General features: G+C 40.8%; 1 protein-coding gene across 6 annotated transcripts in view; it reads right to left on the minus strand.

Annotated features, from left to right (window-relative positions):
- Nucleotides 1–2630: 2630 nt before the first annotated feature.
- The window catches only part of Golgb1 (golgin B1), a 65062-nt gene continuing 53102 nt past the window's right edge, over nt 2631–14590 (minus strand). For all 6 annotated transcript variants that reach the window (XM_020185058.2, XM_020185059.2, XM_074073254.1 and 3 more), the window contains 7 exons: nt 10254–10416; nt 9915–10052; nt 7398–7541; nt 6577–6674; nt 6001–6135; nt 3423–3528; nt 2631–3137 (listed from right to left, as the gene is read on the minus strand). In XM_020185058.2, coding sequence (XP_020040647.2) covers nt 3003–3137; nt 3423–3528; nt 6001–6135; nt 6577–6674; nt 7398–7541; nt 9915–10052; nt 10254–10416 — 919 coding nt within the window. In that variant the 3' untranslated portion in view covers nt 2631–3002. The remainder of the gene's footprint in view (nt 3138–3422; nt 3529–6000; nt 6136–6576; nt 6675–7397; nt 7542–9914; nt 10053–10253; nt 10417–14590) is intronic.

Raw genomic sequence — 14590 nt, forward strand, 5'->3', positions numbered from 1 at the left:
AGTTGGATTATTGATGGCTCATGTCTTTAATTCTAGGCTGAGATTGGGAGGATTTCACTGTTAGAGGACAGTTTAGGCAAAAAAAGTTTGCAAGACCCCATCTCATTTGGGAAAAAAGCTTGTGCAGCTACAAGCTGCACACGGTGGCACGTGCTTGTCATCCCAGTGATGGTGAGAAGTTTAAAATAGGATGATTATGGCCTAGGCCAGCTGGGGCAAAAGGCAAGACCCCATCTCCAAAATAACCACAGCAAAAACAGCTGGAGGCATGGCTCAAGCAGCAGAGTGCCTCCCTCACAAAGGCGAAGCCCTGAGTTCAAACCCCAGTGAAGTTTGCATATAGCTGATAGCCAAGTACTGATCAATTAAATGATAGGAGGGAATAACTCATGAGGGGAAAGGCAAGGTATGGAAAGGTTCCTAGCTTACTTGGGAGCAATGAGCTCACTGGTAGAAAAAATTTAGCTCCAGACAGAAGAGTTTTGAAAGAACCAGGTATGACAGGTCTGTGGTATCCAGTATACTGTTAAGATTTGCTGCCCTTCCCTTCTGTCTTAAAGTCACACTTGCTCAGGTAACTTGTTTTGGCCAGTGAGATACATCCCTCTACTTTTATACCACAGAAAGCTTTGCTATTCTTTACTTATTGTCTTACAATTCTCCAGAGTGGCTTCTTTGGCAGCCTGGAGCCCTGAGAAACAATAATGAAAATGTAAGCCCCAATCAGCATATGAAGGACTTAGCATCTTTGACTGAAAAATAAGCCTTTGTTGTTTTAGCTACTGGGAAGCTAGGGAGAGAGGGTTGTTTGTTATTTTATCTGACCCAGTCTGTTCTTATCTTAATCATCTGTAGAGTTTTAACCTGATTTGTTCATAGGTCATGGGCTCCCCAAGGGGTCTAGCAGGAGTGGATTAAAGTAGTCCATGGCACAGAGGAGAGCATTTCTGCATTAGGAATACAAAGCTCCTGGGGTCACTTCTAATCTAAGGATTCTGTACCTGGGACAGTTGATGGTGTTCTTTCTTCATGAGCTATTTTTCATGACAGCACCACAGCTATTTTAAAGAACAGTAAATTTGTAGAAGAGGGGAAATTAATTTGCACTCCTAATCTGCTGTCAAAATTGGAATTATCAGACTAGATAATGTAATACACCATACAGGAGAATACTTCTCTGGAGAAACCATAGAACTTCGCTGGAGATGACACCAAGAAACCCTATCTCTCCTTTGCATATGTCCCAAGTTCATTTATAGGAGGTAGTGTAGTAAAGCACGCAGAAATAGCAGGCATTGAAACCAGACAGATTAGGTTCAACTACTCCACTTATTGTACCTTAAGTGGGCTAGTTTTTCCTAAGCAGAAACTTAAAAGCATAATAATGCTACCTAACCTGCTATTAAACTTACCTTCCCCATTCCCACTCAGAGGAATCTCTAGGGGTCTAATGTTTTCTAGAGCTCTCCCAGGACTATGCATGAGCCTACATGAATTTCACACCCTAAAACCTGCTCATTCAGTCTGGACATAGGATGGAATTTCCTCATATACTTCATCTCTCTGGAGTCTGCAGCTATGGCTTAGAAGGATGCTCACAGCTATTACTAATGCTGGCCAGTAAGAAGGAAGCCTAAGTATATGGACCTTACTACTCCCCTATAACCACTCCTGCATGCCCCAGTCCTTCTTTCCCTCCCCCACCTTGTCACAATGTACAAACTCAGGTATATATACACCTGTGCTCACATATACTTACACACATTCACACAGCACAATTTCTCATTCTGAAAATAATTTTATTATTTTACAGTAGTTCAGCAAAATTCCTGGGATGCTGTGACGAATATTTAATCATCTAAGAACAAAGATTAAGAGCAGATTGGTGAGCCCCCCAAGTCCTCTCTTTTCTTTAGGTGGTGAGAACAGACAGGGAACACATGGTGTACCTAATGTGAGAACAACCAACTGGCAAGGATGGAGAGGGGACAGAAGACGGGGAACAGGCACAATGGAATTCACTCCTATTATTCTCAGGTCTAGATTTCTCTTCTCTATATTCTCCTTCCATTTGCCTCAGCCCTCTGTTCCCAGAGAAGGCAATGATTATGGGGATGGAACACTGGAATAACTGTCACCAACAGCACAGAAGCTTGGTACTTCATGAGGTCAGGAGTTTCATCAGATCTCCAGCTGGGGGACCAGTGCCTCACCTTGGACTGGCTCCTCCTGCCCCTGGGCACCATCTCAGAGCTTACATGGATGCATATCCAGATAACAGGAATGACAAGAATCTGAACCTTGCTGTTCATCGCCAGCTCTTCCTGCTTTTAGTGATAGGAAAGGCACCAGCCACTTAATACCTTGGCCAAGGTCATAGGCAATGATGTCCTGTTCTTACAGTCCAGGACCACAAACCCTGCCTCCAATGGTGTTGGAATAGTCCAGAAGGAGATCCTGTGATTCAATAGCTAAACCCCTGAGGAACTCCAGCTCCCATCATCTGCAAGAGACCTGACCACATGTCCTGTGAGGTGATGCATTAATTCCCCAGAACTTTGTTTACCTTTCCCCTGAAGCAGGAGAAAATAGAAGCAATGAGGCAAAGAAACTTATCAATCAAAATGATATTGAACTTCAAATTGTTAGGTTTATTGGAACCATCCTCTTGACTTGGATGAAAGACATGTCTCAGTACCTTACAGGACCATTAAAGATTGGGGCCTGCAAAATCTGAATACTGAGTTCAGCAAACCAGTTGTGATGCTTCTCAGAAGAATAGAAGTGTTCTGGGCCTGGGCAGAAGACAGTAGTCTCGCTGGGCCCCACAGCTCCAACCTGAACTCATAATTGCCTCTGTTTTTGCAGGCACTTTCCGTGGAGAGTTGGAGAGATGACCTGTAAATGGGAAGACTGTTCCACTGAAATCGACAATTCTGATGTTAGAGGTGATGAAAATTCCAAGTTCTGAGGGGTATGGTCCAAAAAGTGACAACTACAGTTTATATATGGCCTGTGAAACACAGAATGAGTAGGACATGAACCATCAGAAAGTAGATGGATGCCAGTAGTGGCACCCGGGTCCGGGAATGACAGAGTGAACGCAGGACCCGCTTCCATCCAGCACCACTCCGGGTCTGAAAGAAAAATCTGGAAGTCAGAGATTTTCAACATATAGGGCTATGTCCCTTTCCCTTCCCAGTAATCCTGAGTAAACTAAGCTCATCCTAACATTGCAGAAGAGAGGCATCCTAGAGTCAACAACTTGCTAATCCCACCGGGTTCTTCAGTTTTCCTCACCCTCCCAGCCTAAGACCCATTGCTGCTCAGTGGCTGGACTTTCACACTCTTTGCCTGACTTCATGCTATCAACACAGGCAGCCTGTATGAGAGCACAGCACCCTGTGTCCTTCCCCTCTTACCCTTCGACAGCTGCTGCCTGTAATATCTATTATCAGTGATTGCGCCTGAGTGCCACAGGAGCCAATGATAGGAGTCCGGGCAGAGTCCCAATCTCCATGCTCCAACCTGTGTTGAGGAAAAAAAGAGGCACAGCATGGGTTCACAGAATGAACTGTGACTGGATCTTCCCAGTAACTCTGAGACAGCAGCACAGGGGACTTTGTGACAAAGGCTACTCCCACATTCCCTGCCCTACACAGTTATAAAGGTGACATGAACTAACAATAACTGATTGCCTACTATGTCTCAGGTGCTGGTTTGAGTGCTTCATATACAAGTGATCCTCAGTTTGGTGGTCAGAGTAAACTTACCCATGAGGGCACAATCAGCAAGCAGTAGAGTCAATAACCCATTTGTTATTAATAATTAATAAATCATTCAATAACCCATTTGTCTTTAAACCTCATGTTCTTTTTTCTACTGTATCACACCTGACTCAGAGAAACTCACCATTTATTATTAGTAGCACTGTTATTGTTACTATGATTATTTTATTTCTTTGAGACAGGGTATTCCTACGTAGTCCAGACTGGCTTTGAACTCACAATCCTCCTGCGTCAGTTTCCTGAGTACAGGATTACAAATGTGTGCCATTTGGCACTATTTTTTTCTCCATTTATTAAAGGCTAACAGGCAAAAAAATACCCAAATAAAATTTCTGTGGGGTTTTTATAATGAAACTAACTGGCAGCCTCTACCACTTGCTACTTTACTTTGTTGCTGATTTGCTTATTTATCTCATACTGGAAGTTTTCCATTTAATGATGATGCTACTATTACTCCATGGTCTCTGACAAAAACAAGAACTATGGAAAGGGCATATTTGATCATGCATTTGCCTATAAGGACGCACTTTTTAACTGCGGGGGTGGAATGGAACTTCTCTTTTTCCTCCTAATGAGGGATTCTCTATTAGCCTAAGAGTCCTGGCTTCTGTGTGCAGACCGCACTCTCTTCTCCAGGAGAGAAGGAATGCCTTACTCTGACCTGTGAGTCTAGAAAGAGAACCTGAGCATGCACAGCCTTGCTTTCACCTGCATGCTTTCCTCTTGAGTGCTAGGCAGAGTGCACCTGTTATGTTTGTTCCACATGATATACTTCTCAGAGGCATCTGGAAGGGCCTGGTCTGTTATTACAGAGGTCAGTCTGTCCACTTATGTAGGCTAGACAGAAAAAGGATGATGGGATGTTTGTGGGCATTAGTGAGCCAAACAGTACCACCTGCTTTAAAGCTGCAAGGCCACTGAGTTTCATGTGTACTACAGAACACATGTATAGTTCTAACACTGAAATCACAGTATCTGGCCTAAGGACTCACCACTTAATTAGTTACCCCAGTTTTTCCATATTGCAATTCAGCCAGAGAGAGAAGTATGGAGGGGCTAAGCCTGAGTTAATGTGGCTCAGCCACAGGCTCCAGAGTCACCTTATGCTGTACAGTCTCTAATTGGCTCAGGCCCGGTTAATGACACATGTGGGAGATTAACCTCTCCAAGGGACAGGTTTCATAGGTCTAAACAATTCACAGCAAGTGACAGAGAAAGTCATGAACACACAGGCCTGAAAATGCCTGGCAGACAGCAAGACACACACCAGGCTGTGCTATGATCCTAGAGAGAGCTACCCTCAAAGCTGTACACGAATGCCCAAATGGGCTATACTGAATGGGAAGAAAGGAATCCCAGGTAAGACCTGCTCCTTGGGGCTGCCACCTCTGCCACTTACGCTTTGCAAGAAGGCATTATTATCCCGAGTGCTACTCATTCTCTGGGGGAAGAGACAATACACACGAGTGGCTTCCCCACCCCACAGACAGAACAGAGGCAATGGCTTTTAATGTTTCTTTTTAGCTATAGAGCACTTACAGCCACTGTGCCCCATCATACGCAGTGATTCTCTTGACTACTGGGGTGGGCATCAGGAATGAGGACGTATAGTCCTGCCCTTCCAAATCACACATGGGACAAACTGCTCACAAGAAGCACTCGATAATCACTTACTCCAATGCCTTAATTTGGCAAAAGCAGATTCTTCTGCAAGGCAAGCTTGCTCTAGCCCAACACAGCAGTGATTAGGAGGGGAAGTTGAGGATTAGTAAGTGCATTTGCCAATAAAGCAAAAGTTATGTTCTTTTAAAATCAGGTTTATAAAGTGGTCTTTTAATCTCCCATGTTTTAACCTTGAAGACTTCAATTGATTCAGATCTCAAATAGGTAATGAGATTTTCATTTATTCAGTCTTCTAAAGAACCCAATACCTACCTCATATAGTTCTTGCTGGGATGAAAGAAGGTAACTTTCACAGCTTATTTTGTATCATATGAATGGTAGACATCATTATTACTACTAGTCTCCAAGAAGTATTGCTTTGGAAAGGACGCCCTCCTGGACTCCAAAAGTACCATGTTGTCCTGAGTGACAACACCCATATCATGAAGAGCGCAAGCTCTTAATTCACCCTATGCCTGGTGATGGAAATGTGTGCAAGCTCCATCAGGAAGGATCAGATGTGAATGGAGGCTGTTCCCCTCTGCCTTACCGCCTGATCTGCTCCTCCGCCACAGAGAGGGCATTCTCAGCGGCCACTCTTTGGTCTCGTTCTTCTTCCAGTAGTTTCCTTAATTCATTTACTTCTTGCTTTGTGTGGCACAGCTGCTGTTGGGCTTCAGAAAAGCTTCAGAATAAAAGGAAAGCAAACAGCATCACTAGCTGAAGAATACCATTGCTAACACCAGTCTTTCTACGGTTATAAACCAGGAAAGTTTAGGGAAGCTACTCTGAATAGCTTACAAAAAATATCAAAATATACAAAAAATATCTTAAAAGCATAGCTGTAGAGATTATATGAAGCTGCATAAAATGTCTTAAGAGATTTTAGGAACTGACTCATTTGAATACCACAGTGTTTGTTAGTGGTGCATGTGTGTGTGTGTGTGTATGTTAGTGTTGTTTTTGCTTTATAAACTTATAATTTACTATTGTTAATATTTAATCCTTATGTCACTTTTGTGAGGCCAGTAAGATAAGACATAGTAAACCCATATGGTGAACTCAAGTTCCATGTGTACAATTTCTCTGCATGTAGTGTATGCTGGAGAGAGCCCTACTCCCCTACCTTCGCTGTGGCTCCTTTGCTTCCTCAGGCTCACTCTTCCTGTGAATTCCATTCTTTTCCTGGGGAGCTCCTGGAGCAACATCCACATTTGGTGGCCCCTAGAAGAAGCAGCAGCTTAATAATTTGGTGAGAAAAGCTCTTATTATACTGTATTTCTGCAAAATGAGAGCTTGTTTAACAACAAAAAGGATAAGAAATCATAGAGATGAATATCCATTTAGAATATGTAAGTCCAGATTTAGAAGTGATTTCTGCTCTTGTAGATTAGTCACCTCTGTAAAAGGTGACTTCATTAGCTTTTCCCTCAGATTCTCACTCTTGAATTTCTCTCTTAAAAGTTTAAAACTTTCCTGTGAAAGTCTTCTTTCACCTACTGGGGCTCAGGGACTTTCCAGAAGTGACTCTGATGCTTCCCTTGCTTGCAAACCCCTCCTAAGCCACTTCTCCTCCTTCGTGTCTAAATCAATTCTTAGTCTCCTCTCAGTCCCATATCATACCCCTCTCCACTGCCATAACAGTACTGCCTCTTAGGTACAAACTCCTCCTACAGTTTTTCTATTTCTTGAAGTAAAATCCACACTTTCATAGTTGCAAGTCTGTCATCACTGTTTGCTACTCATGCTTTGATTTCTTTTCTACCATCTCACTGATCTTTTTTCTCTTAATCTCTCATTCTGTAATTTTTCTTAGACTTTCTTCCCATCTCCATTAATACTCTTCTCTCCCACTTCCTTTCAACACACCTAATTACGTGAGCCTTCTGCATGCATCTCTTTATGCTTCTAACACTTCTCCTAGCTTCTCACTGCCTCTTTACTTACCGCCTGCAGCTCCTGCACCTGCTTCTCTAAGACTGCACAGTGGTTAAAAAGGTCACTGTAGTGCTGCTGGTTCTCACGGAGACTTTGGCTGGTATCACAAAGTTGGATGGAGAGGGTGTTTTTCTCTTCGAGTAGCTGAGAGAACTGAAGCAGAGGGAAGAATAAGTGCCAGTCTCCAGACTGCTTCTCTATGAAGTGCTAAGGCCTAAAATCCTGGGATTTTAGGATGCAATTTTTTTTTTCTTTTATTATTCATATGTGCATACAAGGCTTGGTTCATTTCTCCCCCCTGCCCCCACCCGCTCCCTTACCACCCACTCCACCCCCTCCCTCTCCCCCCCTCAATACCCAGCAGAAACTATTTTGCCCTTATTTCTAATTTTGTTGTAGAGAGAGTATAAGCAATAATAGGAAGGAACAAGGGGTTTTGCTGGTTGAGATAAGGATAGCTATACAGGGCATTGACTCACATTGATTTCCTGTGCATGGGTGTTACCTTCTAGGTTAATTCTTTTTGATCTAACCTTTTCTCTAGTACCTGTTCCCCTTTTCCTATTGGCCTCAGTTGCTTTTAAGGTATCTGCTTTAGTTTCTCTGCATTAAGGGCAACAAATGCTAGCTAGTTTTTTAGGTGTCTTACCTATCCTCACCCCTCCCTTGTGTGCTCTCGCGTTTATCATGTGCTCATAGTCCAATCCCCTTGTTGTGTTTGCCCTTGATCTAATGTCCACATATGAGGGAGAACATACGATTTTTGGTCTTTTGGGCCAGGCTAACCTCACTCAGAATGATGTTCTCCAGTTCCATCCATTTACCAGCGAATGATAACATTTCGTTCTTCTTCATGGCTGCATAGAATTCCATTGTGTATAGATACCACATTTTCTTAATCCATTCGTCTGTGCTGGGGCATCTTGGCTGTTTCCATAACTTGGCTATTGTGAATAGTGCCGCAATAAACATGGATGTGCAGGTGCCTCTGGAGTAACAGTCTTTTGGGTATATCCCCAAGAGTGGTATTGCTGGATCAAATGGTAGATCGATGTCCAGCTTTTTAAGTAGCCTCCAAATTTTTTTCCAGAGTGGTTGTACTAGTTTACATAGGATGCAATTTTTAATCCATGCTCTGAGAATAAATAGCACTGTATGTTCCCTCAAAGTGAGAAAATGTCTAATTTTTTTCAATCAAGAAAGGAAAATAATTCTGGAGGACTAACAGGGAACTTTTTTATTCTTGATTTTTTAATGGTGCCTAATCCATTAGCTGAAAAACCTTACAGTAGAAACCCACAAGCAAATCTACCAGGATAGTTTATTCAGAAATGTAAGTGAAAGAGGGCAGTAGCTTGGGTCCAAGTTTAAGTTACTAACAAATGACTACAATCTCCAGAGTTCAAGCTGGGGAGAGAGCTACCACCTTAAAAATCCGTGTAAGAGTATTACTGGGCGGATTTGTCACTTGCATAGAGAATTATGTTACCAAGGCAGTAGAATCAGAAATTATTTACAGGGAAAACAGAATAAATCCTAATATGCCTATATGAATGTGAGAAACTGTATTGAGAACAAAGATTCTCACAGGTGGAAACACTTCAGTTACTCAAAGCAGGACTCTCCTCTACTGCATGGGTAACAGAAGTCATTCAGCCTTTATCTGAACATGTTCAGTGTCAGGGTGTTCACTATTTGGCAAAGCAATCCAAGACAGCTTTTACCGTGGATAAAACAGAACATTATTTTTTATATTCAATGAAACTTTTACCTATTGTAGATTCTATCCACTGATTTAAATTTGGTCCTCTGGAACTAGAATTTTAATTCTCACTTGCATGCTGTCAATGTTTAAGCTTTAGTTATGATTAACATCCAGAAATATTAATACCCACAGAGATGTCACTCCAAAGTCTACTGTAGAACTGTGCACATGACATAAGAAGAAACTGATGGATTTGACTGTGTGCTTCTTTTTATGGGGTTATTTTTTGCCAATATTTGTGTAAAAAAGTTGAATCAAACTATGTTTTAGAGAAAATAAATAGCTTTCTAGAGACATTCCATGGAAGGACATTTAATACACACAGAAAATTAGAACAAGCGAATCCAACATACTTACAAAAGTATGAAAAGCCCCTGGAGAACATGTAGGCCAGTCAGGGAGCAGCAGGAGGATAATGATTAGTGAGCGGCAGGGCAGGGAGTTGCCTCAACATTATTAACTAGTGATACAGACAAGGACGGGATGCTGGGCAGGAAAGTTTCCTAAAGTAATGTTTCTTTACTCTTACAACATGGATTTGTCCAAATCACTTTCAAAGACCTTTCAAGGGCAAGGAGAAGAAAATGGCCGTGTGTCCAGTACTCTGGAATAAGTGACCAAAGATCTGAAAAGGGTAACCTTTATACCCTAAGTTATGCTACAGCTGGGAGCCTATGCTGAATCAGCTTCTACTTACTTACCTTCTTGCTTCCAGTCATGGAAAAAAGAAACTGAATCCCAGTCCAGCAGGAAGCACATACCTTGCTGTTCAATTGTTGAATTCTTAATTCTTTTTGGTGAATTTCCTTTAAGCTGTCATTGAGCTGGGTTCTGAGATGTTCTGTTTCATAAACTAGGTTTTGTGATCCATTTAGGGAAGCTGATGTCTCTGGGGATGCCTGCCAGCATACAAACATTGATGAAATTCTCTCCTAAGATTGCTCATATTTAATTCCTTTTTTCTAGTAACCCTGTCCACCCCATAGGTAGTTATAAGATGGCTTGCCTAATAGTTGCAGATGGATACTTAACTCCTGAGAAGCTGATGCTTTCTGAGTAGTGGTTGCCTCTAAGTAGGAACTGGCATTGAAATTCCTCACCTGTCTTTGGTATTGCACTGTGAGAGTCTGAGTCTGGGAAGAAGACCTCAATTCCCTCATAAGACTCTGAAGATGACTGAGCTGCTGATCTTTATCTGCGATAGCCATAAGGTACTGTTCCTTCATTCTCCTCTCATGTATCTCCCATGAATTCTTCTCCATTCTAGAAAAAAACATGAAATAAGCACAGGTCAAAATATACTCATGAGATAGAGGTGACTAATTCCATACCCAAAATAGTATTGTGAGCTCTTAAGAGATGTACTAAAGAAAATACACAATCAGAATAAAATTCATACTATAAACAGAACCATGCAGTTTATGTAGAAGATAGATCCAAAGATAAACATACACACAAAAACAGGGGGGGAGGAAGAAGAGGGGGGAGGGGGGAGAAATGACCCAAACAATGTACGCACATGTGAATAAATGAATAATAAAAACTTTTAAAAAAAGATAAACATATACAGAAAAACAAGCATAATCATATATAAACTCAATTGTAGAACATATTCCTAACAGTGGAACTACTCTATGGAACTCGGGGAAAGAGAGAAAGGAAAAGAGAATGATAGAGCATCAATAATATTGCATACCACAAGATGTGAAGGTAGAGGATACGAGGATGTGTACTGAGAGCTGTTGAAAACAGGGGGTGGGAGGTAAAGGAGTAAGGGAGAGTATTCAAAGGGATTGAACAGACCAAAGTAAAGCATGCCCATAGAAGGCATACATTGAGACAACCCATTGAATGTTAACTCAAACATTAATAATGAAAGCCAGGACTGTAAAATAGGCACAGTGTACATGGAGGGTGGGGAGGTACTCGTGGGAGGGGAGAGGGGAAGGTAAAGGAAGAAGATTAGGTGACAGTATATGGTTGATGGGCTTCATATGCCTATATGAAACAGAACTAAAAAACCTCTTGCAATTGTTTTAAGTGGGGTGGGGAAAGGGCTGATGGGGACAGACAATGGGGGCAATGAAAATAATGTACAATATAAGACTATTCAGAATTGTTAGTACAAATCCCCCCCATGTAATGAATATATCCTAATAAAAATTATTTTAAAAAAGAAAAGAAAATACATAATCAGAATAAAATTCTATTATAAACAGAACCATGCAGCAAGATGATACAGGACTAGAAAGAGGAATTCCAGTCGGCAGAATTGGAGTGCCTTCACAGAAAAGCTCCCATTGGGTTTGGAACCTGAACAATAAGTTTGGTTTCTATCATGGGGAAAACATTTCAAGTTCAGGGGGAAAAAAAACTGAGCAAAAGGCACAAGTATGAGTGCACGGAGTGAATTTCAGAACTGGTATAGGAGAGTATTTAGAGTAGATATGTAAGAAATGAAGATGGGAGGAATGAATCAAACCATATAGGGCGTGGGAAATCCCAGTAATTTTTCAGCAGGGCAACATCATGGTGATGAAAATCCACCTAAAGATTCTGAAAGACTTGAGCTCAAAGCTGGCTCTGTCATATACTAGGTATGAGAACCCGAGCAGAAGCTATCTAATGTCTCTGGACCTCTTCAATACAATAGGAATAAACTATCTACACTTTGGGATTATTGTGAGGATTAATTGAGATATCATATGTCACCTATCAAACACAGAGCACAGCACAAAGTAAATACTTACTAAATACTAGTTCTATTATTTCTATTTATTTACTCCCTGGATGTGGCCAAGAATTAGGCTTCTATTTGACTTCAGCTATTTTCCTATGGTATTTGCAAAAATAGTACCTCTGTCATTCTTTTCTCTATACTCTACCCTGAAAAAACCTATAAGGATTGCAATCAAATTCCTGCTGCATATCCTCACTTTCACTAGCATCAGTGTCCCTATTTTCCTTAACAATACAAGGCTTGGTTTGAATGATCTCTGATGTTTTTGTCTTTCTCTCTAGAAATAAGATAAATGGTTTCTTCTCCTCTTCTCGCCTCCACTTTCCTCCCCTTCCCCTCCCCTCTTCCCCTCTCTCTCTTTCCTTTCTTTCTCTTCCTCCTTCCCCGTGTCTCTTTCTCTTCCTTCCTTCCTTCCTTCTCTTCTCTTCTTTCCTCCTTCCTTCCTTCCTTTCTTTTCTGTCTGTCTCTCTCTCTCTCATACTGGGGTTTGAACTCACAGCCTCACACTTGCTAGGGAGGTGTTCTACTACTTGAACCACTCTGCCAGCCCTTCTTTTTGCATGTTGGGTATTTTTGAGATAGGGTCACACTTTCATTTTGTCCTGCGATAGCTTTGAATTCTGATCCTCCTGATCTCTGCTTCCTGACTAGCTAGAGGATCACAGGTATGAGCCACTGGTAGTCTGGAAGTCCCTTCTTTTCTAATTGGTAGGTAACTATTGTGAAATAATCTTGCTTTACTAAGAGGTATCTTGGATTAGTCAAATTACTTTCAAAAGGGAAAAACTAAAACTTAGAAACTCAAAATAAATTTTATTATATGGTCACAGTATGAATAAGACACAGGAATATTCCTAAAACTCTTTCATTGAAATACTTGTCTGTGAGAAGTGAGAAAAAACTTGCATAAGATGTGTAAGAGTGAGAGTGCATGAGAAAGCACAATATTCCATATAAATCTTAAAGGTGCCATTTTTTAAAAGGATGAACAAGTGATTAAGGTATAGAAAGAGACCTTCAATGGAGAATTGTAGCTAAAAGACAAACCAGATTACCTAAGGCAAATCAGTCATATGTAGAGAGGGCATATCTCATTTACGCTTTTAAAGTTTGATTGCACAGGAACAAGTGCAGAAAAAGCAAACTAGCAGTTGCAAGTGGCAGAGAAAGATTATGGTAGAAGATCAGGTTCTCCTGATGTGCCAATCCCATGGTCAATAGACTCTTGAGTAAGATGTTCCACCTTCTTCAAGTTTGAAAAGCTCATTTCTCTTGAGTACTTCAAGTGCAAAAGGCAGGGAGTCTTGAAGCGATTCACCTAAAGAAGCTGGTCTAAAAGTCAGTGAATCAAATCTGTATCCTGAGCTGCTTCCGCCTAAAAACAGAATAAAATATCCTCCTTTCCTTTTCTTAATTTATTCCAATCCACTTTATATATAATTTTACTGTTCTTCATAGTTGCTCAAATCTGATAAGTAAAGAGAAAAGGACTGAGAAAAAGATGGAAAAGGAGAAAATGAGCAGGGGGGGAACCCAGAATTTTTTCCTCTCTCTTTTTCTCTTCCCTAAGGGTCAAGTGTCCTTTTGGATGAAATCTAAAGGGGAAAGGCTGCAGAAAATATGCCTTTAGAACTTTGTGGCTCTTAGGATCATGTAGTAGAACACCTTTTTTTGTAGTTCCAAGTGAAGTGGAGATAATATGAGAGTCATCAAAGTGATGCCTCGATATGGTCCCAATCATCTCTAAAGACCTCTACAAAGAAAACTATACACTTCTGAAGAAAGAGATTGAGGAAGACTATAGAAAGTGGAGAGATCTCCCATGCTCATGGATTGGTAGAATTAACATAGTAAAAATGTCTATACTCCCAAAAGTAATCTACATGTTTAATGCAATTCCCATCAAAATTCCAATGACATTCATTAAAGAGATTGAAAAATCTACTGTTAAATTTATATGGAAACACAAGAGGCCACGAATAGCCAAGGCAATACTCAGTCAAAAGAACAATGCAGGAGGTATCACAATACCTGACTTCAAACTATATTACAAAGCAATAATAATAAAAACAGCATGGTACTGGCACAAAAACAGACATGAAGACCAGTGGAACAGAATAGAGGATCCAGATATGAAGCCACACAACTATGAGCAACTTATCTTTGACAAAGGAGCTAAAAATATACGATGGAGAAATAGCAGCCTCTTCAACAAAAACTGCTGGGAAAACTGGTTAGCAGTCTGCAAAAAACTGAAACTAGATCCATGTATATCACCCTATACCAAGATTAACTCAAAATGGATCAAGGATCTTAATATCAGACCCCAAACTCTTAAGTTGATACAAGAAAGAGTAGGAAATACTCTGGAGTTAGTAGGTATAGGTAAGAACTTTCTCAATGAAACCCCAGCAGCACAGCAACTAAGAGATAGCATAGATAAATGGGACCTCATAAAACTAAAAAGCTTCTGTTCATCAAAAGAAATGGTCTCTAAACTGAAGAGAACACCCACAGAGTGGGAGAAAATATTTGCCAACTATACATCAGACAAAGGACTGATAACCAGAATATACAGGGAACTTAAAAAACTAAATTCTCCCAAAACTAATGAACCAATAAAGAAATGGGCAGGTGAACTAAACAGAACTTTCTCAAAAGAAGAAATTCAAATGGCCAGAAAACACATGAAAAAAT

This window comes from Castor canadensis, chromosome 5, assembly GCF_047511655.1.
Source record: "Castor canadensis chromosome 5, mCasCan1.hap1v2, whole genome shotgun sequence".
In the NCBI taxonomy this organism is placed as follows: Eukaryota; Metazoa; Chordata; class Mammalia; order Rodentia; family Castoridae; genus Castor; species Castor canadensis.